General features: G+C 57.0%; 3 protein-coding genes across 4 annotated transcripts; all 3 read right to left on the bottom strand.

The window, feature by feature from the left end:
- Positions 1-278: 278 nt before the first annotated feature.
- Positions 279-7064, bottom strand: GNB3 (G protein subunit beta 3). 2 transcript variants are annotated; one of them, XM_043561863.1, is made up of 10 exons: positions 5954-7064; positions 5627-5713; positions 5298-5336; positions 3968-4074; positions 3821-3884; positions 3535-3697; positions 3360-3426; positions 3066-3267; positions 1777-1993; positions 279-897 (listed from the first exon to the last, which is right to left on the bottom strand). In XM_043561863.1, exons 2-10 carry the CDS (start codon positions 5681-5683, stop codon positions 791-793), a joined length of 1023 nt encoding a protein of 340 aa, XP_043417798.1. In that variant the 5' UTR covers positions 5684-5713; positions 5954-7064; the 3' UTR covers positions 279-790. The 2 variants fall into 2 exon arrangements, with proteins under 2 accessions (XP_043417798.1, XP_043417797.1); XM_043561862.1 differs by having other exon boundaries at positions 5298-5713.
- A 105-nt stretch (positions 7065-7169) lies between these two features.
- Positions 7170-18851, bottom strand: P3H3 (prolyl 3-hydroxylase 3). Its single transcript, XM_043561859.1, has 15 exons — positions 17981-18851; positions 16902-17054; positions 16380-16581; positions 16174-16305; positions 15551-15687; positions 15109-15198; positions 13161-13213; positions 12980-13047; positions 12744-12868; positions 9768-9869; positions 9272-9422; positions 8932-9049; positions 8774-8849; positions 7843-7983; positions 7170-7703 (listed from the first exon to the last, which is right to left on the bottom strand). Exons 1-15 carry the CDS (start codon positions 18470-18472, stop codon positions 7533-7535), a joined length of 2211 nt encoding a protein of 736 aa, XP_043417794.1. The 5' UTR covers positions 18473-18851; the 3' UTR covers positions 7170-7532.
- A 530-nt stretch (positions 18852-19381) lies between these two features.
- Positions 19382-25388, bottom strand: GPR162 (G protein-coupled receptor 162). Its single transcript, XM_043561860.1, has 5 exons — positions 25258-25388; positions 22350-23681; positions 21460-21649; positions 20663-20820; positions 19382-20148 (listed from the first exon to the last, which is right to left on the bottom strand). The coding sequence occupies exons 2-5, from the start codon at positions 23214-23216 to the stop codon at positions 19597-19599; spliced, it is 1767 nt and encodes a 588-aa protein (XP_043417795.1). The 5' UTR covers positions 23217-23681; positions 25258-25388; the 3' UTR covers positions 19382-19596.
- Between the last annotated feature and the right edge of the window lie 865 nt (positions 25389-26253).

Raw genomic sequence — 26253 nt, 5'->3', positions numbered from 1 at the left:
TTTTATAACCCCATTCCTTCTCAACATAACCTTCCTGTAGAGACGCACCATAGGCAGGTTGTAGTCAACTATTGTGTGTATGCTCCCCCAGCCACCTGGTGAGCACCTTCTCCACCTGACCTGTCTCAGGCCTTCTCTGTGAGGCTTGGGCTTCTGCCTCCACCCTACTCTGCCCACAAGCTGTCTGGTACCCAACCTTCATCCCTGCACCTATAATGCTTTATTACTTGAGTTAGACCTGCATCTTTTTGGAACAGAAGTGGGGCAGAAGTCAGACATCCCAGGCCTGTACACTTTATTGCAGGTGCTTTAGGAGAGAAATAAAGAAGGTAGAAAAGGGAGAGATCATGAAGGAGACAAGGGACAGGATCTTAGTGGTGCCAGAGCCATAGTCACAGGGCTGAGTGCTCTCTGCCACCCAGATCTGGATAAAGGTAGTGGCTCTGGGGGGGGAGGAATTCTAGGGCCTGGGGCCTCAGACTGGAAGCCTGTTAGGCTTGCCAAGGGCTGGGGAGGGCTCAGTTGTCCTTGCTTATTAAGGGAGAAGCTGCAGGACCGTGGAGAGGGGAGACCATGGGAGGAGATGGGGCAGTTCTTTGCCCCCGTGTCCCTGATAATGCCTCCCAAAGGCAGACTCCCCATTTTTCCCCACCGCCCTCAAGGGACAAAGCTGGGTGGGAATGGCAGCTACGGTATAGAAGAGAAAACTTAAAGAAACCTTAGAAAAAAATTGGGCAGGGGAGGGGCAGCTGTGTCTTCGTGGCCTTTTACCTCCCCTCCTCCAGCCTCCTTAGTTCCAGACTTTGAGGAAGCTGTCCCAGGAGCCAGTGGCCACAGCCATCCCGTCAGCTGTGACCCCCAGGCAGCTGACCCTGTTGTCGTGGCCAGAGAGGACGCCTGAGAAAGAGGGAGAGGAGTCAGCCTGCTTTGGCAGACAGTTCATGTGCACATGTAGGAATTCTAGGTTAGACTGGCCATGGACTCTGAGCCCCTGGTGGGGACTGAAAGAGGATTAGCCCTAAGGGGCAGGATATCTCTCAAGGCCAATGTCTGTGGAGGGTGGGCGGGGCGGGGTGCGGGGCGGGGAGGGACAGGAGAAGGCTGGCAGTGTCAGTGTGCTGTGAAAAAAGCCAGGGGCAACTTGATGGGCCCTAGAAAATGGGGAGGTAGCTCTTTAGTCTCATTACTCTGTTTCCAAATAAAGAGACTGAGGCCCAGAGAGAAGTGACTTGCCCGAGGGCCCTGAGAGCCTAAGGGACAGAATTCAGATTTGGATCCTGACCCTCTGGCCAGTGTTGTTTTCATTCAGCACGTGGCCTCTCCCAAGAGAAGAAGCCACCCCATCTGATTCAACTTCAGACCAGGGTGGTCCTAGATAAAGCCCCTAGGTTGGGGTCAGGGCCCTCAGGTCACTCTAGACCTCCCTGATGGGGCTTCTTGCAGTTTCCTGAGATTGCCCTTTCCTTCAGTGGATGCCCCTGAAACTGCAGAGGCCCTGGAAATCCAGAAGTGACTGGACATTCAAGGTCCACAGGTCTGGGGTGACACAGAAGCTCCTTTCACGGGAAGCAGCTATCTCATTAGGTGGTGGAGAAGGGCCACTAGAGAAGATGGCCCTAGATTGGGAGCCAAGGGGGACTAGATTCTAGGGATAGAGCTCAGAGTCATCCAGGAATTAGGGAACAGTGGTGAGAGGGTCCCAAGGAAGGGAGCTAGTAGGAAGGTCCTTCCAGCTGAGGTGGCAGAAGTGGGGGGGGGGGCGGGGGCGGCCCTTACCCACACGCTCGCCCTTCATGGAGTCCCAGATGTTGCAGTTGAAGTCATCATAGCCTGCGAAGAGCAGGCGGCCGCTGAGGGAGAAGGCCACGGATGTGATGCCACAGATGATGCTCTCGTGGGAGTAGGCAGTCAGCTCCTGATCTGCCCGCAGGTCAAACAGGCGGCAGGAGGCATCGTCTGAGCCTGTGCAGATGGCCTCTCCGTTGGGGAAGAACTGAGGGTACAGGTGGCAAGGGGGTCAGGACTCAGACCTGGGCAGCCCGCTACCTCTCCTGCTCTCTCCCTGGCTCCTGCCCTGGTGCCTCCAGAACAGCCTCTCTGCCTATCCGTCCCCCAGCGCTCTTCACCGCTGACATTTATCCCACGCCAGCCACATGCCAGCGGCTCCCCTACACCCTTCACCTGCCCCTCACTACAGCGCGGCAGGCAGGCTTTATTTCCACATTGCAGGCGACAGCCTGAGGCTGAGGGAGGGCGGGCAGCTTGCCCAGGGTCACATGGCTAGAAGGGCGGCGTCTGTCCCAGACTCCGGGCTCCAGGCTGGATCAGAGCGTGGAAGTACGGGGCCAAGTGCAAATGCATGACCTGAATCTCATCACGATGAAATGTCAGATAAACTCAAATGGATGGAAAGCCTAAAGAAAACTGGTTTGTACTCTTCAAAAATGTCAATGTCACGAAAGACAAAAGTAGAAAAAAGGTTCCAGTTTAAAGGTAACTGAAAAGATACGGCAAGGAAATGCAATACATGTCCCTGGACAGAAACAAAACAAAGCCAAACCGTTGCTATTATTTTTGAGATAAGTGGTGAAATTTGAATATAGACGATAGACTATATCGTGTCAATGTTAAATCTGATTTTAAGAATTATACTGTGGCTACAGAAGAAAATGGCCTTGTTTTTAGGAAACATGCACTGAAGTATTTAAGGGGTAAAGAGTCATGATAATCTGCAACTTGCTCTTAAAAGACCGAGGGGAAAAAACTAATAAAATGTATCTGTAGCCACATCTAGGTGTATGTGTCTGTCTGTCTTTCCATGCTTCCTTCCCTCCCTCCACGGAGAGAGAATGATAGAGCAAATGTGGTAAAGTGTTAGCAGTAAATCCCGGTGAAGGGTAGACAGAAACTTTTTTGGTTACTCTGGAAACTTTTCTGTAAGTTGAACTTATGCCAAAGAGGAAAGTTAAAAAAGAAAGGGGTAGGGAGCTTGGGCCGGGATGAAGGATGCATGTGCTGGGTGTGGTGAGGGGTTCCCGGGAGCTGGGGTGCAGAGCGGGGCTCACGCAGATGGCGTTGATGTCCGACTCATGGCCAGTGAATGTCTGCCGACAGGTTCCCTCTCGCACGTCCCAGAGCTTGGCGCTGGCGTCACAGGCCCCCGAAATGAAGAGTTTGAAGTCAGGAGAGACGGCCAGACTCATGCAGTCCCCTGTGTGTCCCACAAACACAGTCTTCTGCTGCCCAGTCTCGATGTCCCACAGAGCACTGCCGGAGGAGAGGAAGCTGTCACACTGTCACAGAAAGGCCAGGACAGAGCTGCGCCCCAAGCCCCGGCACCCACGGTGTTCTGTCCTCACCAAGTGGTGTCCCCGGAGCTGGTCACAATGTTGTTGTCGTCCAGAAAGCGGCAGCAAGACAGATAACCTGGGGGTGGTCAAGACAGCGCCCTGGCTGCAGGCCCACAGCACCCTGGTGCTGGGGCTTCCCTGGGCTTCTCGCAACAGGGACTGGAAGAGAGGGTCTCCCACTTACCTGTGTGAGCAGACAGCTCCCGGCTGACCTTGACATTGCCCTCACGGGATTTGAGGCTGTAGATGGAGCACATGTTGTCCAGCCCCCCACATGCCACAAAGTTCCCTGACGGGGCATAGGCACAGGTCATAACCCAGGAGGAGCGCAGGGGGATGGCATGCACCTGTGGGAGGGTGGGCAGAGGCAGGACCTGAGCAGAGCTCCCAGGTGGGGAGGGCAGGGGAGGGTAGGCACAACGAATGCCCCAAAGGAAGGACAGGGGGATGGAGGGGTGGGGGGCAGCTACCTTATTGGTGGTATAGGTGTCCCACACGATCAGCTTCCCGTCTTGCGAGGCACTTACGAGCAGCCTGGGCAGAGAGCACCCCATGTCACCCAAGCCTCTCCTTCCTGCCTCCCCGCCCCCGACCTCTGGGTGCCTCTCGAGTCTCACTTGGAGTCGGTAGCCCAGTGCATGGCATAGATCTTGGCCAGGTGTCCCCTTAACGTCCGCCTTGTCCGCATCTGGACTCTCCCCACGACCTCTAGGCCAGACACCAGCTGTGGAAAAGGGGGCACTAGAAATCAGGGTGAGTAGAACACCTACCTAGATGTCAGTGTCGCAACCACTGATCTGCACAAGTTTCTGTTCTGTGCCAGGCTCTGGGTCAGGCCTCCAGCCTTAGAGAAATAAGTCTCTGCCTTGGAGTGGCTTCAATTGATGTGGGAGAGACCATGCATGGCTAGCGGCACGTCACTAGGTGTTTGACAAGCACCTCTCCAGTGCGGGATGGGGGAGGAGGAGACAAGAGAGAATGATTTCTGTCATGTAAATAGTCCCACCTTGACCAGTTTCAAGCTGCCAGTGTGAAGTCACCACACACGGACTTGGGAAGAGACGCACACATTCGCGGTCCCAAGTCACTGGGAGCTGGGTCCCATACAACACCTGCAGCATGGTTATCTCTTTCCCTGGGCACCCAGGGCAGCCCCATGACCCTGAACGGCACCTCCTGAAATTTGTGGTCCTATGTCTCTTAAATTCTATCCAGCTTCTAGATTTAGGCTCAGGCTCAAGTCAGTGGCCTTGACCTGTCATTTACTTGCTTTGGTATCTTGGGCAAGTTACTCGCCCTCTCTGATCCTGTTTCCTCATCTGCAAAATGAGGTTTGTAGCATCAACTCATGGTGTCGTCATGAAAATTAAACGCAGTTACGTATCTAAGCAACTTAGCCCAGTGTTTGGCTCGCGGCAAGTGTTCAGTAAATGTTCCCTCTTACTATTAACATATTTAATCCAATATAAGGTGCCACCAACTCCAAGAAGCACCAGGCCTCTAGGTATCACTGAGAAAGAAAACATGTTGCCCATTATAAATGTAAGGCATCATCTATTTTTGGACGCATCTTGATCTCAGAGATGTCACAATGTGAAAAGATGTGCCCTTAGAATTGGTGAAGGACACGATTAGAAAACTAGTAACTGGTCTATAAGGGCTTTGTGATTTGCAAAGCACCGTCCCTCTCCTCATCCTCACCACCCTGTGAGAGCATGTGATCATTCTTGTGTTATGGGTGAGGACAGGGACATCATCTGCATTCTTAGCTTCCAGTAAGGGGCCGGCCCACAGCAGATCTCACTAAATGTTTGTTGAATGAATTAATCAATGTGGTTCCTCATTCTAGGGACACGCTGTACTAAAGCTTGGGCACCAGGGAGCTTCCCTCCCCTCCCCTGCCGTGCCCTCCGGCCCTGCCTTAGCGGGTAGGACAGGAGGTCTCACCTCTGCCAGAGTAATGTCAGCACAGGCTTTCCGGGCATCCTGGGGAGGGGCGGGTGGAGAAGCAGACATCAGGGGAGCATCAACACAAGGTGAGGGTAGTGGGTGCATGGGCCTCTGAGGTAGGTGGGCTTCGGGGCTCTAGGGTTTGGGGGACATCTCAAATTTGAGATCCACGTTCAGAAAGTCTCTGGCCACTTCCAGGTCAGGGTTCTCTAAGGTGTCACTCAAGAGTAAATCCAGCCCCCTTCCCCCCCACCCCCATCCACACTCCCTCGTGTCCCCGGTTCCATGTTTTCTGGGGTCCCCCTGTGGAAGGGCTCTGGGGTTACGGCAATCTGCTTCTTGAGCTGCTCCGCTTCCTGCCTCAGCTGCTCCATTTCCCCCATGGCTGACAGGTTGAGGGGTAGCTCCGGCTCCTGTCGGGAACAAGGGGTAAGCGTAGGGGGGGGTCCCCACCAGGCCACGTTTCTGTCCTCTCCCCCGCACCTGACTCAGGGGCTGGAACCCACTACAAGAAATAGACGACTGGGTGGCCTGCACCACTGCCCCACCAGCCCCTTCACGTTTGGAGCCCTGCACAGCCAAGCCCGGCCCTGCCCGAGCCCTCCCTGCAGCCCCCAGCCCCAGACAGCCGAGCCAGGCCAGCCCCCTCTTACTTGGACTCGGACTGGACCTCTCCCAGGTTTCCAGGCGCTTCCTCACTCCCTCAGCTGCGACGCCAACCCGTCACCTGCCCCGGCTCTGCTGCCAGAGGAGCTGGCCTGGCCTGGCCCCAACTCTGGGGGGGGCGATCAGGGGGAGCACTGACAGAGAAGGGTAGGGCAACGACAACGACGACGTCAGGCAAATGAAATCAGCTGGCAACGGTGTGCGGAGAGGGCAGGAAGGGAGGTGTGCGGCTTCCAGAGAGACTTGGGCCCAGCCTGGGGCGGTGGGTAGGTGGGAACAGGGATGTGGGGCTATAGAGAGGAGCAGCCCCTCACAAGCCCTGGAGGGAAGAGGGGCTGAGAGGTGCTTCCTGGGCCAGTCTCCCTGTAGGCAGAGATAAGAGCATCAGGCCCCATGGGATTAGAGCAAAGCTGTGAGGATTAAAGTTTGGGGTTTGGGAGGGGGGCAGAAGAGCAGAAGCGACCACAGCTCCAGCCCCCCCCACCCCCCACCCCGCCAGGCCCTTGCCCCCACCAACGCTGATGATCGTGGCAGTCAGGGCCTGCCTAGCAACCAGTCCAGGAGCCAGAATAGGAGGGTGAGAGGTGGCTCATCGTCAATGCCCAAGATTTTGACTCTTAGTTCAGAGTTGTGGGGAAGGGGGGTAAGAGGGTTACGGTGAATATGGGGAGGGTGCAGGCAGGAGCTGAGATTAGAAGGGACTGATCTGGATAATCCTTCTTCTCAACAAACCCCAACCAGCTGCCCCTGGGTCTGATCCTGGGGGGTGGGGAAAGGCACAGGGGATCCAGAGAGGAAGATGGACGGGCCTGTCCCTGCTTTGAGTGGACCAAGGGTGGGAAGCGGGGAGCAACCCCGACCCCGCTCCCATCTGGGGTTTGGCCCACTCCTTGCCCCCATGACTCACGGAGTCCTGCTGGGGCTGTGAAGGCTGGAACCAGAGGGATCAGGCTGCCCTATGTCTCGGTCAAGCTCAGAGAGGGAAGACGGGGCTTAGAGTTGGAGGCCCAAGGAGCAGCTGTCAGGGGTTTAGGTCCATTTGCATGCGGGGAGCAGGTGGCCGAGATTTCCCTGACAAATCACAGGCTTTGAGTGGCCCCGCCTCTGGGAGGCCCAAAGACACCTGTCTCCTCCCAGGCCAGCCACAGCCACTCCCCTCTGCAGACACCAGAGAAACTGTGATACACTCCATTGGGCCCTGGCTGAGGGACCTTCAGCTCTTTATTACAGGCTGGGACAGGGCACTGGGCTATCCTCCCTCTCATCCTCCACATTGGAAGCAGTCGGGTCCTATCCCTGCCATTTCTTTCCAAGGAGGCATAGTGTCCTCGGTCTGTCCTAGGGCTGGAGGTCCATCAGCCAGGCCTCGTGAGCTCTAGGCTCGTCTGTGCACTGTCCTCTGAGTCCAGGGCTGGACAGCCCTCGTGATCCCCAAGGGAGTAGGGGTGCAGGGACAGAGAGCTCGCTGTTCTGCTCTCATCACATGGGGGCTTCTCGTGGGTCCTGGCATCAAGGTGGCCCTTCACAAGTCAAGTGGCCACCTCCCCAAGGAGCTGGCTCAGTCCCTCACAGCTCCTCTCGGACCCGGGGTGGTTTCCCAACTCTGTCCTGGACCCGCTGAAGCCTGCGGCTGGGGGGTTCTGGGGAAGGGTCTCTGCTTGGCGTTTCTTCCTCTTCCTCCTCCTCCTCCTCTTCCTCCTCTGGCTCCTTCAGTAGCTCTTTGGCTTCTGTCCACTCCTAGGGAGTGGAGAGGAGAGTCTGGCCCAATCCCCTGCATCGCCTTGCCCCAAGGACCCTCCCTGGGGCATCTCAGCCCCTGCCCCTCATCCTTCACACACCAGGAGGGCCATCCCTTCCTGCTCCTGCTCCTCCTCACCTGCTCCCTGTGCTCAGGTGCCCAGGTGTGCCACAGTGCCAGGGCGCAGCGCCGTCCCCGCGTCACAGCCCACACACCGTGGGGATTCTCCCCACCAGAGCTGAAGGCCACGAGGCGTCCACAGCGAGGACGAACCTGAGCCTGGGGGGTGAGGGCAGGTTCAGCTCCAGGGATAGGTGCTCTCAGAGAACTTGGCCCCGACTGCCTAGAGCAGGATGGGGGCAGGGGCACAAAATGTTCAGCTCTCCTACCCATCACTTCCCATTCCTGAATTCAGGGCCTATCTTGGGGGAAATGAGAAATCAGCCTCAACCTGAGGAGCACAAGTGCCAGACCAAGGCTAGAGGAGTTGGGAGGTAAAGAAAAGGGGCCTCCATGGAGGGCCTCCTGCCAGTCCCTTCCCAACCCCTGCCCAACCCTTTGGACCCAGGGTGATGCAATCTGAGGGTGCGAATGCAGTACCAGACTCTGGGTACTGGGGATAAGGATCTTGGGGACATTTTTCCACCTCAAGGAGGCCTTGGATTATCAGTAGCTGGCATTAGTGGAGAAGAAGCTAAGTGGGTAAAATGGAGGAATAAATGATGAAAACTCACTGCCCCTCTCCTTCTGCCCAGTTCTAGCCCCTGGTTTATGCCTGGAATAGGGTTGGGGGTCCTGTGCTTTACCCACTCTACCTAAGGAGGTGAGGCAAACACTGAAGGCAGGGTGTGGAGGGGCCACTCGAGATCCCCTGAGGAGGGGTAATCAACCTCTAAGAGAGCCCCTGAACACAGACCAGTGGTGGAAAGGGCTGGGGAGGCCAGGAAAGGAAAGAGTTAAGGTGGCCCCAGGCCATTTCCCCGCATTTGCCTCTGGGAACCTTCTGTTTTGAATCCTGAGTCCACAGCTGGGCTCCCTGTGACACCCCCACACCCCCTACCCCGCTTACTGTGACCGTGAGGGCGTTAGGCTCTGTGAAGAACAGGTCCCCACCATGGAAGTCATCATTGAGGTAGAGGAGCCCACTGGAAAGGGAAGGAGACAGCAGGCAGTGAGACCCCCAACCCAGGCCCACCTGCCTGACCCCTGGGGGTGGGGGGCGCCCACCTGTAGTCACGATAGGTGTAGGCCGGGGGCTCCCTCCAGCACTCCCCAGTGTCGGGGTCCAGCACGCAATTGTCTGCGTGCACCGGGTGACTCAGGTCCATGCGCTGCTCTTGCTCTCCTGGGAAGCAAAGGGGCCTGGTGAACACCCCCGGGGCCTATCCACTGCCATCCACACCCACCCTGCCTGCGGCTTCAGGGGATCACTGCCGGGCCAAGCAGCCAGGCCCTCACCGGGGCAGGGGAGTCAGAAAACCCACAGAGTGCGGGGGCTGCTGAGGGTGTGCAGTGCCCAACAGGGGCTCGAGGTTGGGGAGGAACAGCTGGGGTCCCTGGCGATTACCTTCTATGGCACTCCGGCACACCAGGTGGGTGAAGGAAAGATGCAGGGGCCGCTCCGGGGAAAAGTAGGCCTGTGTCAACGTCCGGACGCGCTCGCTCACCTCCAGAAGCAGCTTAGCCCCCTGACTGCCCACGGCCCCGGCCCGGGCCAGCTGCAAGCGGAGAAAGGAAGGGCGGGAAAGGAGGGGACCATGGAAGGACAGCCCAGACCCAGCCCCTGCCCTACTTCCATTGCTCTCCACCCACGGGTTTGGAGTCTCAGCAACCGGCTCTGTCCATCAGCCCAAACTGCCCCTTCCATTGGCTCTGTGACCATAACCCAGGTCCCTACGTCTCAGAACGCCTACCCCACCCCCAACTCTAGGCAGAGGTCTCGGGTACTCTCGGTCTCCGGAGAGCCCTTCCACAGGAGAGGCCCAGGCCCAGGTTCCCAGCCTCCTGCGTACCCTCTTCTCCGGTTCTGGGCTTCAGACCAGGGCAGGGGGGCTTCCTCTCACCTGTGCAGCCTTGAGCACTGTGAGCCCCTCAAAGCGTTCGTGGGGGGTGTGAGGGGAGCGGCGGCCACGATAGCCAGACCTGGCTCCAGCCTCAGCGGCATCCTGTGGAGGGAGAGAGTCGGCTGTGGAGTCACACTCCCTGGGTCCCAGGCTATCTCCCACCTCACTGCCCACAGGGATACAAGACCTTCCTCCAATCCTCCCGCTTCCTGCAAGAAGCTAGAAGCCCCCAAGGTTCTCTGGTGGCCCCCCTCCCTGAGCTGCTGCCCTTCACGCAGAATGACTATCTTCATGTCTGTATTGTCACTCTCTGGTAAAGATATGGAATCCCACTCACCGGGGCTTCTACGCCCAGAACGCTGGAGAGCTTCCTACAGTGGGGAAGGGGCCTCTGAGAGGCTAAGGGCTGTTGGGGAAGCGGGGCAGGAAGGGCTTGAGCATTCACTCCTGATGAGCTAATAATACAGGAGTCTCTCCAGAAACAAGGCCCTAGCAGGAGGTTTGATAGTCAGGCAAGGTCCCAACCAGCTCAAGGTGGGGAGACAGCAGGTCTCTGACCTTTTCCCACCTGACACACTCTTGGAGAACGTGAGGACCCTTGATGCTGAGTCCCAATTACCCAACCACCTATGCGAGTCTCATTACCTGGGGGTCTCCCGGTATTTGGATGTCCTTTTCCTAACACCTATTCTTTTGGTTGCTTTTTGAAACCACTACCTGTAACCCTGCATATAAACTCCATGGTCACCCAAGCCATCTAACCTTCTCTCCTTGTATTTATTCATTCAACAAATTTGTACTGAGTGCTTACTATATGTCAGGCACTGTTCTAGGCACTGAGTACACAACTGTGAACATGAAAAGGTCCCTGCTCTCATGCAGTTCATATGTTGAGATAATAAATGAATAAACAAACCAGATCAATTCAGATGGTGACAAGTGGTATAAAGAAAAAAACGGAGGCATCTATGTGGCCCAGTCGGTTAAGCGTCAGCTTTGGCTCAGGTCACAATCTCATAGTTTGTGAGTTCAAGCCCTGTGTTGGGCTCTGTGCTGACAGCTCAGAGCCTGAAGCCTGCTTCCGATTCTGTGACTCTCTCTCTCTGCCCCTCCTCTGTGCATGCTCTGTCTCTCTCTCCCTCAAAAATAAAATAAACATTAAAAAATTAAAAAAAAAAAAAGAAAGAAAAGAAAATTAAAATGGGGTTTCAACCTTGAGAGTACCCAGGCAGTGGTTAGGGGACAGCTAATTGATGAGGTGACATCCAAATTGAAAGCAAATGGTATGGGGCGCCTGGGTGGCTCAGTCGGTTAAGCCTCCGACTTCAGCTCAGGTCACGATCTCGCGGTCTGTGAGTTCGAGCCCCGCGTCAGGCTCTGGGCTGATGGCTCAGAGCCTGGAGCCTGCTTCCGATTCTGTGTCTCCCTCTCTCTCTCTGCCCCTCCTCCATTCATGCTCTGTCTCTCTCTGTCTCAAAAATAAATAAACATTAAAAAAAAATTAAAAAAAAAAAAAAAGCAAATGGTATGAAGGAGCCACTTCAACATGTGAGAGAGAAAATGTTCCAGGCTGCAGAAATAGTAAGTGCAAAGGTCCTGAGGCCTGAATGAATACAGCGTGATGAAGGAACAGAAAGAAAGTCCGATACTTGGGAGTTATCCCTGACTCTATCCTTTAGTCCTGAACTTCTCTATCTTTGACTTTCTAAATATTTTCTCATCTGTCCCCTCGCTCCATTTCCTTGCAATGAAGATCTAACCTAAGGCAGTGGCATGCTTGCATCACCCCAGAAGCCTCTCCCCTTACTTTCCTCGCCCACTGCATTCTCCACAGTGCCACTAGAGGGATCTACCAATTCTGCAGGATGGTGACTCAGGACCCTGCTCAACCCCTCCTTAAATTCTCCAATAAGCTGTCCACCACCTACAAACTCCCTGGTAGGGTACAGGAGGCCCTTCGCCGTCTCTTCTGTACCTCCACCTTTGGGTTCTCTCCCCTGGACCTCTTCTGGATGATCCACAGCCTGATATAGCGATAATAGATAATAGATAGATAATAGATAATGGCTAACCCTAAGCACTTTTTATATTCTTCTAACACCTTTACCATGTACTACCTCACAACAACCCTAAAAGAACCACTGCCTTTATCCCTGTTTTACAGCTCAAGAAACTAGGCTCAGAGACATTAAAATACACCGCGTGAACTCACCCAGGTAATCACTGTCCCATGCTCTTAACTCCCGTGCTCTACTGCACTTGCCAGAGTACCCCCTGTCCTTCTCCCTTCCAGCCTGGCTTTCTTCCCCTTCTCTGCTTGTTAACTCATCCTTAAGACTGAGCTCAAATGCCAGCCCACCTCCCTCCGCCCAGTAAGCCTTCTGTGACTTTGCATTTTGGTGCTTCTGTTTGGATGGGTACATGTAGCAAACTTACCCCTTGCTCTAATTATGTGTCTCTGTGTCTGATTCTTTCTCTATGCAGTGAGGTCCTGAAGGCAGGTCCACGTTCATCTACCTCCCCCTGTAACCCAGTAGTTCTGAGTGCACAGCAGATACTCAGTGAGTGTGTGTGGAAGGCACACTGAGACTCAACCTGGTGAATATGGATCATTCAACCCAAACGAGCAGGGGATACAATGGATGGAAGAAGACGCCTGTGCGTCTGCTAAGCTATCAGCCAAGCCGATAATTAAACTCTCGGCTAATCAAGGAATCCTCGCCCGCACACTCACCCTTTTTTATCCCTTCATGGTTTTTGTTTTGTTCTTCCTATCCATTTCTAGCAAAATTCCTTTGTAAAGAGGGTCCACCCACCCCACCTCAGCTAAGAGGAAGGGAACTTGTCCACAGCGGCGAGGTAGTGGCAGGCGCAGGGCCCCTGGAGAACCAGAGATGGCAGAACAGGGGGCAGGCTGGGTGTGCTGAGCCTGAGGTCCCTAACTAGCCAACAGTGCCTACTCACAGGTCTTCTTACCTTGGCCAGCTGCAGCAGCAGCCCACACTCAGCTGGGGTGAGCAGCCCGTCCAACACGGCCCGTTCTGACCCATTCAGCTGTCTTGCATCCTGGGTCAGGGTGACTCCCTCCAGGAGGAGGACATCTGCAGGGGAAGGAACAGGACAGAGAGTGTTGAGCGCCACCTGGGGGCAGACCCAGCAGTAGCTGGCGGCCCCTGGGCCCTCTCCTGCTTCCTGCTCTCCCGGGAACTTACCCTTCCAGTGGGTCAAGGGCTTTGGCTGTGGCGGCTCATGGTCCCAAGGCCTCTTCTCTTGATCCTCTCTCAGGGGTGAGAGACATACTCAGTGGATGCACAGGCCAATCCAGACCTTCCAGGACCCCTCCCTCACCTTCCAGCTCAGGCCAGGCCACTCCCACCACAGGGCATCTCCTACCTGAGCTTTTCTCTAAGTGCCTCTGGGATGACAGCTGCTGGGGTCCAGGAATCCTGGGACAGTTAGGAAAAGCACCATCACCCACCACATCCAGCCTGAACCCCTGACATTAGACTCTGAACTTTCAGAGAGGAAGGTAGAGGTGAGAAAAGCCCCAGACTCATTGTCAGGAGCCCTGGGTGCTGGGCCAAACTCTGTAACAACAACAACTGCTTACATAGAACTATTTGTCAGGTGCTGTTCTAACAACTTTATACACAAAAGTGGACTACATGAAACTTTATTGTTTAATGTCCACAATAGTCTTATGAAACACCTTTTATTAAAAAAAAATTTTTTAACATTTATTCGTTTTTGAGAGAGCGAGCGAGAGACACAAAACGTGAACAGGGGAGGGGCAGAGAGAGAGGGAGACACAGAATCCGAAGCAGGCTCCAGGCTCTAAGCTGTCAGCAGAGCCCGACACAGGGCCGGAACTCACAAACCATGAGATCATGACCCAAGCCGAAGTCAGATGCTCAACCGACTGAGCCACCCAGGTGCTCCAATCTTAAGAAACACCTTGTCTTAATGTGCCCATTTTACAGTTGAAGACTCTAAGGAGTGTCTAGGTGGCTCAGCCAGTTAAGTGTCCCGGCTCCTCATTCCAGCTCAGGTCATGATCTCACGGTTCTTGAGTTTGAGCCCCACATTGGGCTCTGCACTGACAGTGTGGAGCCTGTTTGGGATTCTCTCTGCCCCTCCCCTGCTCATGGGCTCTCTTTCTCTCTCTCTCTCTGTCTCTCTGTCTCTCTCAAAATAAATAATAAAACTTAAAAAAAAAAAAAAAGACAGGGGCACCTGGGTGGCTCAGTCAGTTGAGTGTCCAACTTCAGCTCAGGCCACGATCTTGAGGTTCGTGGGTTTGAGCCCTGAGTCGGGCTCTGTGCTGACAGCTCAGAGCCTGGAGCTTGCTTCAGATTCTGTGTCTCCCTCTCTCTCTGCCCCTCCCCTGCTCATGCTCTGTGTCTGTCTCTCTGTCTCTCTCTCAAAAATAAACAAACATTAAAAAAAAAAAAAAAAGACTCTAAGACACAGAGAAGTAGAGTAACATGCCCAAGATCACACAGCTAGTCGGTGACAGAGTTGAGACTCAAACTAGCTTTAGAGGGGCACCTAGTGGCTCAGTCAGTAAAGCATGCGACTCTTGATCTTGGGGTCCTGAGGTCCAGCCCCATGTTGGGTGTGGAGCCTTCTTAAAATCCATCCATCCATCCATCCATCCATACATACTAAACTAGCTTTAGAGGCTATGCTTTGAACCAGAGGATCTCAAACAAGGAGATTCTGCCCCACAGGGGCATTTGGCAATGTCTGGAAACATTTTTGATGGTCATGACTCAGAAAGTGCTATTGACATCTATTGGGTAGAGGCCAAGGGAGCTGCTGAACATTCTACAATGCCTAGGAAAGCCCCCTTCTGCTCCCCTACAAAGAATTATCAAGTCAAAAAAGTCAATGGTGCCAAGAAGGTTGAGAAAACCTGCTTTATGCTATCATCCTAGCAATGAACAAAACTCTGCCCTTTCGTTTCCTCGTATGACTACAATAAAAAGAATAGTGACGAAAGCAGCAGCAACGGAACTTTCTCTAATTTCTAGCTAGTGCTATGGTTTCAAGAGTCCCATGAGACAGGTGTGATGTTCCCATTTTACAGGTAAGGAAATTGAGGCTGAGGCGAGTGAGGGTCCAGAGCTTGTTTATGGCAGAGAAGAGACCAACACCTAGGCCTGCATGACCCCAAAGCTGCCCTCTACTACAGGTACCTGCCTCTGTCCCTGAAAAACTGGGAATGCAGACTCCTCTCCAAGCCTCCCAGGGAGGGTGGGAAACAAATGGAGGGCATCACTGTTCTCCTCCTCCTGGGGGCACAATGAAGGGTAGGATGGAGAGAAAGGGAGATACTCACAGGATCCTTGAAGCTGGTCCCCAGGTGCTCCATGGCGTAGTAGAGCTGTCTCTTCTCCCCCAAGGATCGAAGGATGAATTGCCGGATGTCCTGAGGCAGGGTGGGCAGCAGGGAGAAGGGGGTGAGACAAGGAGAGTGGGGCAGGGAAGTTAAGGCAGGAGGATGGTGGGGGGAGGAGTGTGTGTGTGTGCGCGCATCTGTGTGCGTGCACAGGAGGACACATAAGGCAGGGGCAAGGAGTGGTGAAGTTCAGGGAAGGGGGATGGCTGGCACATGGACTCGGGAAGGAGAATTTGAAGTAGGGGGCAGGGAGTGGAGACAAGTCCGATGCGGATCTGGGGTTGCCTGTAGTGGACCAGATGGGGAGACAGAGTCCGGGTGACTCCGCAGGTATATTTGATTTCGGGTTACCTCACAGAGTAAGGATGGAGCAGGGGGTTACCTCTCTTGGCCCGAGGCCAGGTCTCGGCTCTCCCAGCTGGGCCTGATACTGGTTCAGAGCCTTCTTGGCAGCCTCATCTTCCGGGTAGAAGAGCAGGACACTCAGGACATTTTCCATAGCCTGGGACAGATTCCCCACTGGAGACAGAGCAAGAGGGTGGGGGCGGGGCCCAGAGACTGAGAAGGGCAGTGATCCCTGGGCAGAGGCAGAGAAGACGGGGAGACAGAGGCCGAGCCAGAGAAGGTGGTCTCCCAATGCCAAACAACTCCAGAGCCCCCATTCCCCCTGGCAGGCACACTCATCCATTGCTTCTTTCCAAAGCTTACTCAAACATACCTGAGCTGTACAGGCAGAGTTCAAAGGGGAGGAAGAGAGGAGAGATTAAAGGAAGGTGAGAAGCAGCAAGGGCAGAAGGAGCCCTGTGACCCATCTCCCGAGCTTTCCACCACGGCGCCAAAGGAGAGCAAATGAGAGTTCTCCTGAAGTGATGGTCCCCACGGAGCCCTGACCGACTAGAGATCCAGAGACAGATGGGAGGGATGCAGAGATGGGGCTCAGGATACCATCAGAGGCAAACCTTCACTTCCCCTGTTTCCAACCCCAGTCACCCTTCCCCAACTGACCCTGAGCATGGGCCTCGTGCAGCCGCCTCAGCTGGCTGGGAAGGAAGTCAGGGACAGGGAAGCTGCGGCCAGGACGTGTGGCTGTGTCCCCCACACAGCGCTGCCGGCACTGTAGGACCCGAATCCAGTGCCCTGCAGAGGACACAGGTGAACCATTCAGCTTGTGATGCCTCTCTCCGTGGCACCACGAACCCCCAGCTCCTTACCTGCAATGGTCTCATAGAGGCCCCCCTGGCCTCCAGTCCCTTCCTCCTCCTCTTCCTCCCTTTGCTGCTCCTCAGGCCCCTCGCAGCCAGCCCGGCAGCTCTCCACCTGGGCCAGGCTCTCCTGCAGGGCCTCCTCTAGCCGGGGCAGTGCCAGTCCTGCTTCCTGCCGCCCCAGAAGCTCCAGGCCATCGTCATAGGCTGCCTGTCGGGGAGGGGGGTGGGCGGTCACCCGAGATCCTGGGGGCAGGGTGCCAAACAAGATTGGGGGGTAGAAAGAAGGGACGGGGCGTTGGTCTCATTTGGGGCATGGACTCCAGACCCCACTTCACCTTGGGGAATATAGGGTGGGTCTCAGGATCGGAATGGTAGAACACGGGACTTGAGTGATCCTCAGGAAGAAAGCTAAGTCCCAGAGAGGGACTCTCCATCCAGGGTTACTGAGGACACGCATCTCCTGACACCTGAGCTACACAGGTCAGAGCCCAGTGACCCCCATGGACCCAGCCAGTCAAAGGGTCTCACCCAGTATGGGGGAGTCTCCAGGTCCCGGAAGCTCTGGGGCCGCACCCTAGACATACGTCTGTACTTGGCCATGTCCTCCCGCATCTGGAGGTGTGTTGGGTTTGCTACAAAGAAGGTGTGTGCTGCGGCGGCTGCCAGGTCCAGCTTCTTCAGCTGAGAAGTGGGAAGGATGAGGAAGTTAGTGCCCTCAGGTATTGGGGTCAGACCTCTCTCTCTGCCCCCTCACTGGCCTTCCCATTCCACACGCACAGCAGGAACTGCCCCGAGACCATCTGGAAGACTTGTCCATCTCTCAACCTCCAGACCCCCTAGAAACCAGTATCCTGGGGAAGTTCAGGAGTCCGGTTGCTAAGGAAAGAGGGGTTTCAAGACTTTGGAGCGGGTGCGATATGGGCAGAGGGACCTCAGGGCCTCAGTTTGGGAGATAAGGTGCAAGTGATGGCTAAGTGCGGTAGGGAAGTGGGGGAGACCTGAGCGGCCAGTAAAACCCGCAGGTCTCTAGGACCCTGAGCTGAGGTGTGTGGGACCAGCGCCCCCCTCTCCCCAGCCACGTAGGCATTAGCTACTGAACTAGTAGCTGCGGCCCGCCCCCCAGACGTCCGGCCTCACCGCTCCTCAGCTTTGCCCCTGCCAGGCAAAGGCTCACACTCAACGCACCGCCCCCCCCCCACCCCCCCGCCAATACTTCCAGTCCAACGGTGGGGTTTCCCCCCATCCCCTCCGCTTCGCTCCTAGGAAGAGGCTGCTATCACCCCACGTAGGTCTCAGGAAGACCTAACATTTCAGGCCCCTTCCCTCCGTCTCCGATCTATTTCCACCCTGTCTTAGGAACCCACCCAGCCCCGCTCCAACTTTGCTCCCACTCTCCCTTAGGCTGTCCCTCAGCGACCGCAACAGGTACTTGTGGTTTTCATGGGACCTGCTCAAAAGGAGAGGTCCGTTGACCGCCCTCCCCCCCCCCCCCCCAGCCCCACCCGGAGTCCCGGGCGCCGGCTTTCCGCCCTCTCCTGGCGAGCTCCAAGTAGCAGCGCAGCGCGGGTCGGGGCAGGACCCGGAAAGGGCCCGGGCGGCTCCCGCACCTGGTAGTAGGCCCTCTGCAGGTAGTTGTAGGGCTCCCGGCGGCGGAAGGCGTCCCGGAGCGCGCTCCCCACGCGGAGCCTCGCCGCGCCCCCGGGGCCCAGCCTCTGCACCCCGCACTGGGTCAGGCACTCGGCCCGTCGGAGCGCGGCGCGAAGCAGCAGCCGCTCCCAGGCCCCCTGCGCCGGGCCGGGCCCGGAGTCCGGGGCGTCGAGCAGCACGGCGGGGAGTGCGGCCCCCGGTTCGGCCGCACAGCGCGCCCCGCAGTCCCGCCGCGCGCGGCCCAGGGCCGCCTGGCTCCGCAGCGCCTCCCGCAGCAGCGCCACGGCCGGCGCCCAAGCCCCGGCCGCGTAGGCGCGCAGCCCGTCCGCGTAGAGCAAGTCCGGGGCCTGGGGGGGCGCACCCGGGGACAGCCGGGCCAGGCCTGGGGGCTCGGGGGACCCCGGCGGAGGCAGCAGCAGCAGTAGCAGCAGCAACCGGAGGAGCCGGAGCATGGTGCCGGAGGGGCCGGCCGGCTGGCGAAGCGGAATGCGGGAGCTCAGAAGGAGAGAGAGGATAGGGGGATGGGAGAGGGAGGGGAAAGGAAGGAGAGAGGGAGAGGAGGGAGGAGAGGAAGAGAGAAGGAATGAGCGGGGCCAAGGAGTGCTGATGGAGCCCAGATTCAACCCATATTGGCCACTATGAGAGCCAGAGAAGTCAGGAAGCCTGGCAGCGAGTGGAGAAAGCAGTCTTTAAGACGAAGGGTAGTGTGGGAGGCCGAGAAACAGGCGGGCCGTGAAGAGCAGATGGCAAAGGGCTGGAACTGGAGCGGGACCGGTGCTTTGGAAAACAGCATGGGGAGCCTCTTAGGACCCTCGACTCCAACCCTGAGGCCCACGGGGTGAATGTAGCTACCGCAGCTGTGTTCCCCTCCACTCTGTGCCCCGCCCACCCCCGCCCACACACTGTTGAGTCCAGGACGAGGAGTGTGGAAGCCTCCCATACACCTACCCACACACACTTTTGGAAAAAGACCTTTAAAATGCAACATGGGATGCAGGCCTGTGATACCAAGTCAGGCCCAAATCCTTTCCTGCCCAGAAAGTGAGGCCTTAGGTGGATCTGGGGGAAGGAGGAGAGCTGGAGCATGGCAGATGGAATCACACCCTGAAACCACCTTCCACCAATCTGAACAAAGATCCTTCACGCCCCAAACCAGCACACTCAAGTGTCCGCCCATGCCCAGCACAAGATGCTCTTATATGCCCGTCCCTGTGGATGTCTTCATGTTTGAGTTTGTCCTTCTCCGGGTGTATTTCTGTGCCTCTGTCCACAGCCCCTGCTCTATTTTGTCCTCGCTGAGCCATTCCACCACCCAGCCTCCAATCATATCCTTTACCACTCTAGTACAATGGACACCAAGGTTTCCATGGCAACACTTCAGGCTTTAATACAATTTGCTAAGGATGATGGAAGGTGAGTAGGACATCTCTGGTCATCGAGATAGGAGACAGCGGGGGCTCCGGGCCCCAGATCCAGCGCCCATCTCCCCGGAGTCTGGAGGCAGCTGCCCTAGGCTCAGAGCCAGAACAGGTGATACTCAGGGCCCCTCATCTGAGTCCTGCAGGCCCACTTGGGCTCACAGCGTCAGCTGGGGGAAAATGGGATTACCTGGGCCCCAGGATCCTCCCCAAGGTCTTGCACTCCCCTCACCTCCTGTCAGGGAGCAGCGTCTCCCTGCACTTAAGCCCAAAGGAAGTCCAGCGGCTCTGCTGTCAGGGGACCCAAGGGAAAGCCTGCGGGGTGAGAGGCCCAGGGGCCTGGGCCGGCGAGGAGAGGGTCCCGGCGAAGCAGTTGGAGAAGGCAGAGGTGTCTCATCAATGAAGGTGGTGATCTCTTCCCGGAAGAAGCCAGGACCCCGTGGGGGTCCCCCACCTGACCCTAACATCCCACCCTCCAGGAACTGGCGAAGGCTGGCCAGCCCCCCACCTTCAGCTTCCTCCTCATCCTCCTCATCCTCCAGCCTTTGTCTTCGTCCCAGGTACTCAGGAGGGCCCCCCAGGGCTCGGCTCTGGGCTGGGAGGACCCGGATGTCATCAGAGGATGACCACTTATGTAGGATGGAGCCTGGTGCCCGAGGTGTAGAGAAGATGTTGGTCTCATCATGGGACAGACGGCGGGACAGGGGGACCTGGGGAGAGGGGCAAGTAGACCCAGAGGGGCTATAGGGACAAAGGGGGTAAAGGCAGGAACCTAAGTGGGGACGCTGCAAGATGGCTTCACCCCCTTAAACTTTTGCAAAACATCCTCTGGGGGCTGCTGGGTGGCTCAGTCGGTTAAGCGTTAGACTCTTGATTTCAGCTCAGGTCTTGATCTCCGGGTTTGTGAGTTGGAGCCACGCATCCGGCTCTGCGCTGACAGTGTGCAGTCTACTTGGGATTTTGGGATTCTCTCTCTCCCTGTCTCTCTGCCCCTCCCCTGCTCTCTCTCAAAAATAAACTTAAAAAAAAAAAAATCCTGTGACGGGCAAACCTGGTTCTGAGAGGTCTAAAGGGAAGCCTCTCTTGCCACACTTTTCTTTCACCTACCCCTTAGGTGCCCTGCAGGCGAGGGCTAGGGAATGGGGAGTCAGGATGGCTCTCAGAGACTGGACACAAGAAGAACGGGGATACCCAGAATAGGAGGTTCATTCCCTAGTCCCATACCTGTAAGTAGTGGACCCTCTCAAGAGGGGGAAACAGCATGTGCCTTCCAGGCAACAGCTTCACCTGGGTGGGGTCCCTGCCCCCTGGTCCTGTGGCACCATTAGCATCAAAACGAACTTTGCACACTCGGCCATCTGCATAGTCATCACAGCCGCCATCTAGGAGAGAAAAGGGGCAGAGTGGTTACAGGCAGGGAATACCCACTCCCCTCCTCTCCCCCCCCCCTTAAAACTTCCTGCCCCCTTTTTAAGCTCTCCAGAGAATCCTTCTGTTCACACTAGTCTGTAAGCTCCAAGAGGAAAAGCAGGAGCGTCTAACATCTGTTGCATTCGGTGCTTAGTCCCTAGTGCTTCATACGTACAGACGTACAGACGTATTTATTGAAACAGTTACAAGCCCACCCCCAACAACTGTCCCTGTAGCTGGGGGTGTGTCTCAGGGAGGCTAACCTCCCCTTAATTCCACAGCCTTCCTTTATGGTTGTGTTAGGACTCTGGCCTGTTTCTCAGGCACTCTTCCTGGAGAGTGGAGGCAAAGCTGGGTAGTGTGGGCTTCCGGGGGGAACCGACGCCCAGTGGAGGGAGCTCCCAGTACAGAAGGAAGCCATGGGCGGGCGTACATCGGGTTGCGTGATTAGGAAAAAAGGGAGCCTGGAGTCAGCCCAAGGGTGGCGCGGGTTCCGTCCAGCAGGGGGCACTCAAGGGTAGCCCATCCCCACACGGAGAAGGGCTGGTAGAAATGGGCAGAAGAGGGAGTCCAAGCCCCCGGGAAAGCCAAAGCCCGGTCCCTCCTCTGACCGTCGTCGCCATCCTCCTCCGACATGATGGCCACGCACTGCTCCCACACAGTGCGCACGTCGGCACGGTAGCGCTCGCAGGACCAGATGAAGGAGGGCAGCAGCAGCGTCTGCGCCATGGAGCACCACAGCACAGCCAGCACCATCCACGGAGGAGCCGAGTCCGACTTAAGGGAGAAGAAGCTCACCACCTAGCGGGAGGATGGGGAATGGCGCGGGGTCACGACCCAGAGCTCAGAGGTCCCACTTGACCCCAGATCCAATATCCTAGTGCAGTGGGTGGACAAGAAGGAAAGGATGGCCCGGTTCACAGAGGATCGTGACAGAGGCAAAGTTGGAGGTGGAATGGGATGAACAGAGGGGAAGGGACTGATTCAGAGGAAGATCAGGGGCAAGGAGTGAAGATAAAGCCCCCGAGGGGTTGGGGGAGAAGCAGAGGTGGTAGAGAAAACTTGAACACAGAGAGAAATTCAGGAAGAGGGACTAGATGGGGATGCAAAAAGCTGGGGTGGTGGGGTGGGCTCTCTGGGGTTTCCACCCAGAGTGCTGAGAGGCCCTGTGGTAACCAGAGAGTGGCAGGGAATGGAGAATGGAGGTCCAGGGGCTGAAGCAGGGAGACACAAGGTACATGGTGGAGCTGGAAAATAGGTGGAGGCAGTAAAGGACGGATGACAGGGTTGAGCAGCAGCAACCGGGAAACAGATGACGAGGCTGGGGGTGACGGGAACCAGGAGACAGATGACAGAGGTGGGGGGCTCACAAATGTAGCAGGGGTGGGCAGAAAAGAGGAAGGTGGACGGCGGAGCTGCTGTATGGCTGATGACTTCGAGGTCAGGTGGTTGTGCTGGGGCCTGGATATTAGGGATAGCAGGTGGGGGACCCCAATCTCACCAAGATGGGCACCCCTGTGAGTGAGTCATAGAGAAAGACGATGGCGCTGACCAAGTTGGTGACCTGCAGGGATGTCTTGGCCGACTCAGAGCCGTCCAGCGAGGACCGCCGCTTGCCTCTGGCATCCTCCACCACAATGGCTGGCACCTCAAAAGCTGGCCGGGTACCCAAACCCCCTGGCCCACCCCCCTTGGCCCCACCCCCAACCCCCGCTCTCCGGGCCAGCCGAGCCCTCCGGGGCCGGGCCCACAACGTCTGGTAGAAGGTGATGGCCACACAGACCAGCCCCATGACAATGCCCCCAAGGAGCAAGAGGCTGAAGCAGACGCCAAAGCCCAGGCCAATCTTGGAGACTATGAACTGGCAGCCACGGGCGTAGTACCGCTCGCCATTGTTGTGCCAGCCGATGGAGGGCAGCGTGGAGAGGATGAAGCTGACCATCCAGATGCCCATGACAGCATGCAGCGCCTGCTTCTTGGCGTTGCTGAGGCGGTAGTTGACGGGCCAGCGCACCATCCACATGCGATGGTAGGAGAGCGAGGCGACTGTGAAGCAGGTGGCCAGGGCCAGTGTGTAGTAGGTGGACACAAAGACCTTGCAGATGCTCTCGTTCCAGTCATAGTCAGAAGAAGCCTGCCGCCGTAGCTGCACCACGGCGAAGGTGGTGAGGGGCACAGCCGCCATGAGTATGTGTGTGCCCGCCAGGAAGCAGAGCAGTAACTCCAGCGGCTTGTGCTTTTGCTGCTTGGCCGAGATGCTGAGGATGATCCAGGCATTGGCCAGCAGTGCCAGGAGCCCACAGGCCAGCCAGGACAATGCGTTTGAGCGCAGGGAGGCCTCCTCTGCCCCTGCCCCGCCCCGAGCCATCCTATCCTCGGTCCCCCCACCCCCCTTGAACTCCTGGGGGTGGGGGCTAGGTCTCACCCTGGAGCCCCACTCACACACACACCCATTATGCGTACAATCCTTGCCCTGTAGTGAAGCAGGCCACGGCTAGGCCTACCTTCCTGCTCAGCATTGCATGACCGACCCAGCTAAAGTCAGGTGTGGAGGGCAGGGGAGGAGACTGAGGGTCAGCAGAGGTGATCCTCAGCCTCCATACCGGGTGGGGCCCTTCCTGAAGTATCCCTGTAATTGAGGGGAAGGAGGAGGGGGAGGGGGAGGAGGAGCGGGAGGAGCAAGCTGACTGCTTTCCCAACTACGAGGCTGGCTGAGGAGCTCTGGTCCCCATGCCGGGACTTCCAGTTCTCTTCTTCCTCTGGTTCTTGACCAGCCTGGGATCTTCTGGGCACCCCAAGGGGTGTGGGGGTAAGGCTCAGCCACCTGGACAAACTGCAAGGGAGAAATGACATGTGGTGGGGGGGAGGGCAAAGGTAGGGCTTGGGCTGGTCTCCAGCTGACTTCCTGTGCCCCCTTCTCTGGAAAGTATACGCAAACAACCTATTACTAGGGGTCATAGGGTCATTCAGAACATCCTGCTGCCTTAAACCAGATGGCCAATCACATAGCCCATACAGGTAAGAGCCCTGCTTTCCAGACCTTCAGGGAAAGAAGATATTCTGATCTCCTGTCTCCTACCCTTTTTCAGCCCTTTTTCCTCCCTCTGTCATTCCCTGGTCCCTTCTTCTTATATCCTCTGCTCAGTAGTATTCAATCCCTATCTTCATGTCCCTGAATCTCTCTTCAGGGCTACTGATGGCAGATACATGACTTGTTTCTTCTTGAGGGTTCATGGTAAACTGAGATATGTGTGCTAATACAGCTCCTCCCCGATGCTCCAGCTCCTGGGCCCAGGGCTCTTGGTGCTCAGCCCCATTTCCCCCAAGCCTGCATGATCCCCCTCTAGCTCACTAGGGACCTGGGAAGATGGGAGAAAGGAAGCCAGGGACCGAGGGGGGGGGGGGGCTAGGGAACCCGAAGGCGGGGAAACCGCTGACATCAGAAGCATCCAGAAATGGAAAGATGGGGAACTAGGGGGAAGGAGGAGAGTTTGAGCAGAAGAGAAAGAAGGGGCAAAGTGATAGTATCTGAAAATAGAAGGAAAACCCCAGAGACCCTTCACAAGAAGACTTATGAGGGAAGAGGGGTTGCATGGAACGAGGGAGCAGGAAATAGGAAAAAGCCCAATGTTGAATAAGGTGCAGGATCCCACTGGTAGACCTCCACTCTTTCCTCCCATGCCCCAGCCTCAGTTTCCCTCTGATGGGAAGGAGGATAGTCCTGAATTTCCTGAAGATGAGCTTCAGTGAGCCCTTGGGAGGGGACTAAGAGGAAATCAGATGAAACCCTGAACAGAGTGGAGGCAAGAAGGATGAGCTAATGGCTTTGGGGGCAAATAGGGGTAAAAATGGGGCACAGAAGTGAGAGGGTCTACTTCCTGTGGAAGAATCTCAGATCCTAGTCCTCCCTGAGAGGTCCTAGTCCGCCCCCCACCTTTGTTCCCTCCGGAGCCCAGTATACCCTAGTTGCCATGGCAATGGCCAGCCAGAGGGAGGTGGAAGGAATTGGTCAGAAGCGCTCCCCCCCCCCCACTACTCTCCCCTACAGCCTGGCACCCCTTCCCACCTACCCTCACCCAGGCTCAGCGGGTGGGTTTAGGAAAAAAGAGATGGGGAGTCAGAGAGGGAGGGAGGGAGGAAGGATGTGAAGGACAGAGAGGAGGTGAAGGACAGAGAAAGATCAGAGGAAGGTGGGAGGGAGGATCTGGGGGACTCCACCGCTGTCAGGGGTCCCTCGCCCTTCGGGGTGAAGGGGTAAGGTCAGGCGACTCCTCCCTCCTGCCACCCACCGTGTTCTCCAGGGCAGTGACAGCAGGTGGCTGGGGAGGAGGGGCCGGCCGGAGGGGAGAGAAGGCGGCTGGGGGGAGGAGAGGAGGGGGCCGCGGGGGACAGGGCAGGGGTCGTCTTACCTCTGGCTGCGCCCGGCACTGCCATGGAGACCGCACTCCCGACGCGGCTCGCCCGGGCTCCCGCCGCCCGCCGGCTCCAGCTCGCCCGCCCTCCTCCTTCCCTCCCTCCTTCCCTCCGGGCCTCCCTCCCCCTCCTCGGTCCCAGCCTCCCGGGCTCGGTCCGCCGCTCACTCAGTCTCTGCCCCCCCAGATCTGTCCAAGCCCCCCTCGCCCGGAGGCATGCCGCCCGTGAGCCCCGGGTCCGGGTCCGGCAGGGAGGCGGCTCGGGGGGCGCGGGGGCGAGTGCGGGGCGGGGAACTGGACGGCGGTGACTTGGAGGGGGAGGGGCAAGGAAGGCGCCGGCAGGGAGGGGGCGAGGACGCTGGCGGGGAACCGGCTTCATTGGTGAGACGGTTCGTGTCCTGCCCCCACCCCACCCCGGTTTTCCGCACGAACACAGGCTCAGAGAGGCAGCTGGTGGTGTTCGGGGACTGAGGAGCTGGCTGTTCGGGCGGAGGAAGCGTGTGTCACTGTGTGTATCCGTGAGGGCTGCGCCCTGGGTGTAGCTCAGTGGGGTATGTGCTGGAGGCTGTGATGGAGCTGGGGCTGCTGGGGGCGGGGCTGGTGGACACAGGTCTAAAAGAATATATCCACCCCCCCACCTCCCCCCACACACATACCGCTTCCTTCTCCTGGAACACAAACTCACACTTCTGTTGGGGATGCACACCATTAGCATGCACACATTACACTTTCTCTTGGTCCTTTTTTCCCACCACGCACATGCATGTGTAGAGCATACACAACCCCTGCGGCCTCTCCCTCTCAGTACATCACACGCACAGGATTACAAGGTCTTGGCCTCCTGCACACACAAGGCCCTGTGGGGTGGGCAGGTGGGTGATGGGCCTCCAGAGAATTTTTCCCTGGCGGGGGGGGGGGGGGGGGGGGGGGGGGCGGAAACTTCATCTCCTTTCCCTGGAAGCCTGGCACCTCTCCTCTGGGTCTGTCTGATCC

This window comes from Prionailurus bengalensis, chromosome B4 (genome assembly GCF_016509475.1).
Source record: "Prionailurus bengalensis isolate Pbe53 chromosome B4, Fcat_Pben_1.1_paternal_pri, whole genome shotgun sequence".
Lineage (NCBI taxonomy): Eukaryota > Metazoa > Chordata > Mammalia > Carnivora > Felidae > Prionailurus > Prionailurus bengalensis.
This window is presented reverse-complemented; position numbering and strand designations above follow the sequence as displayed.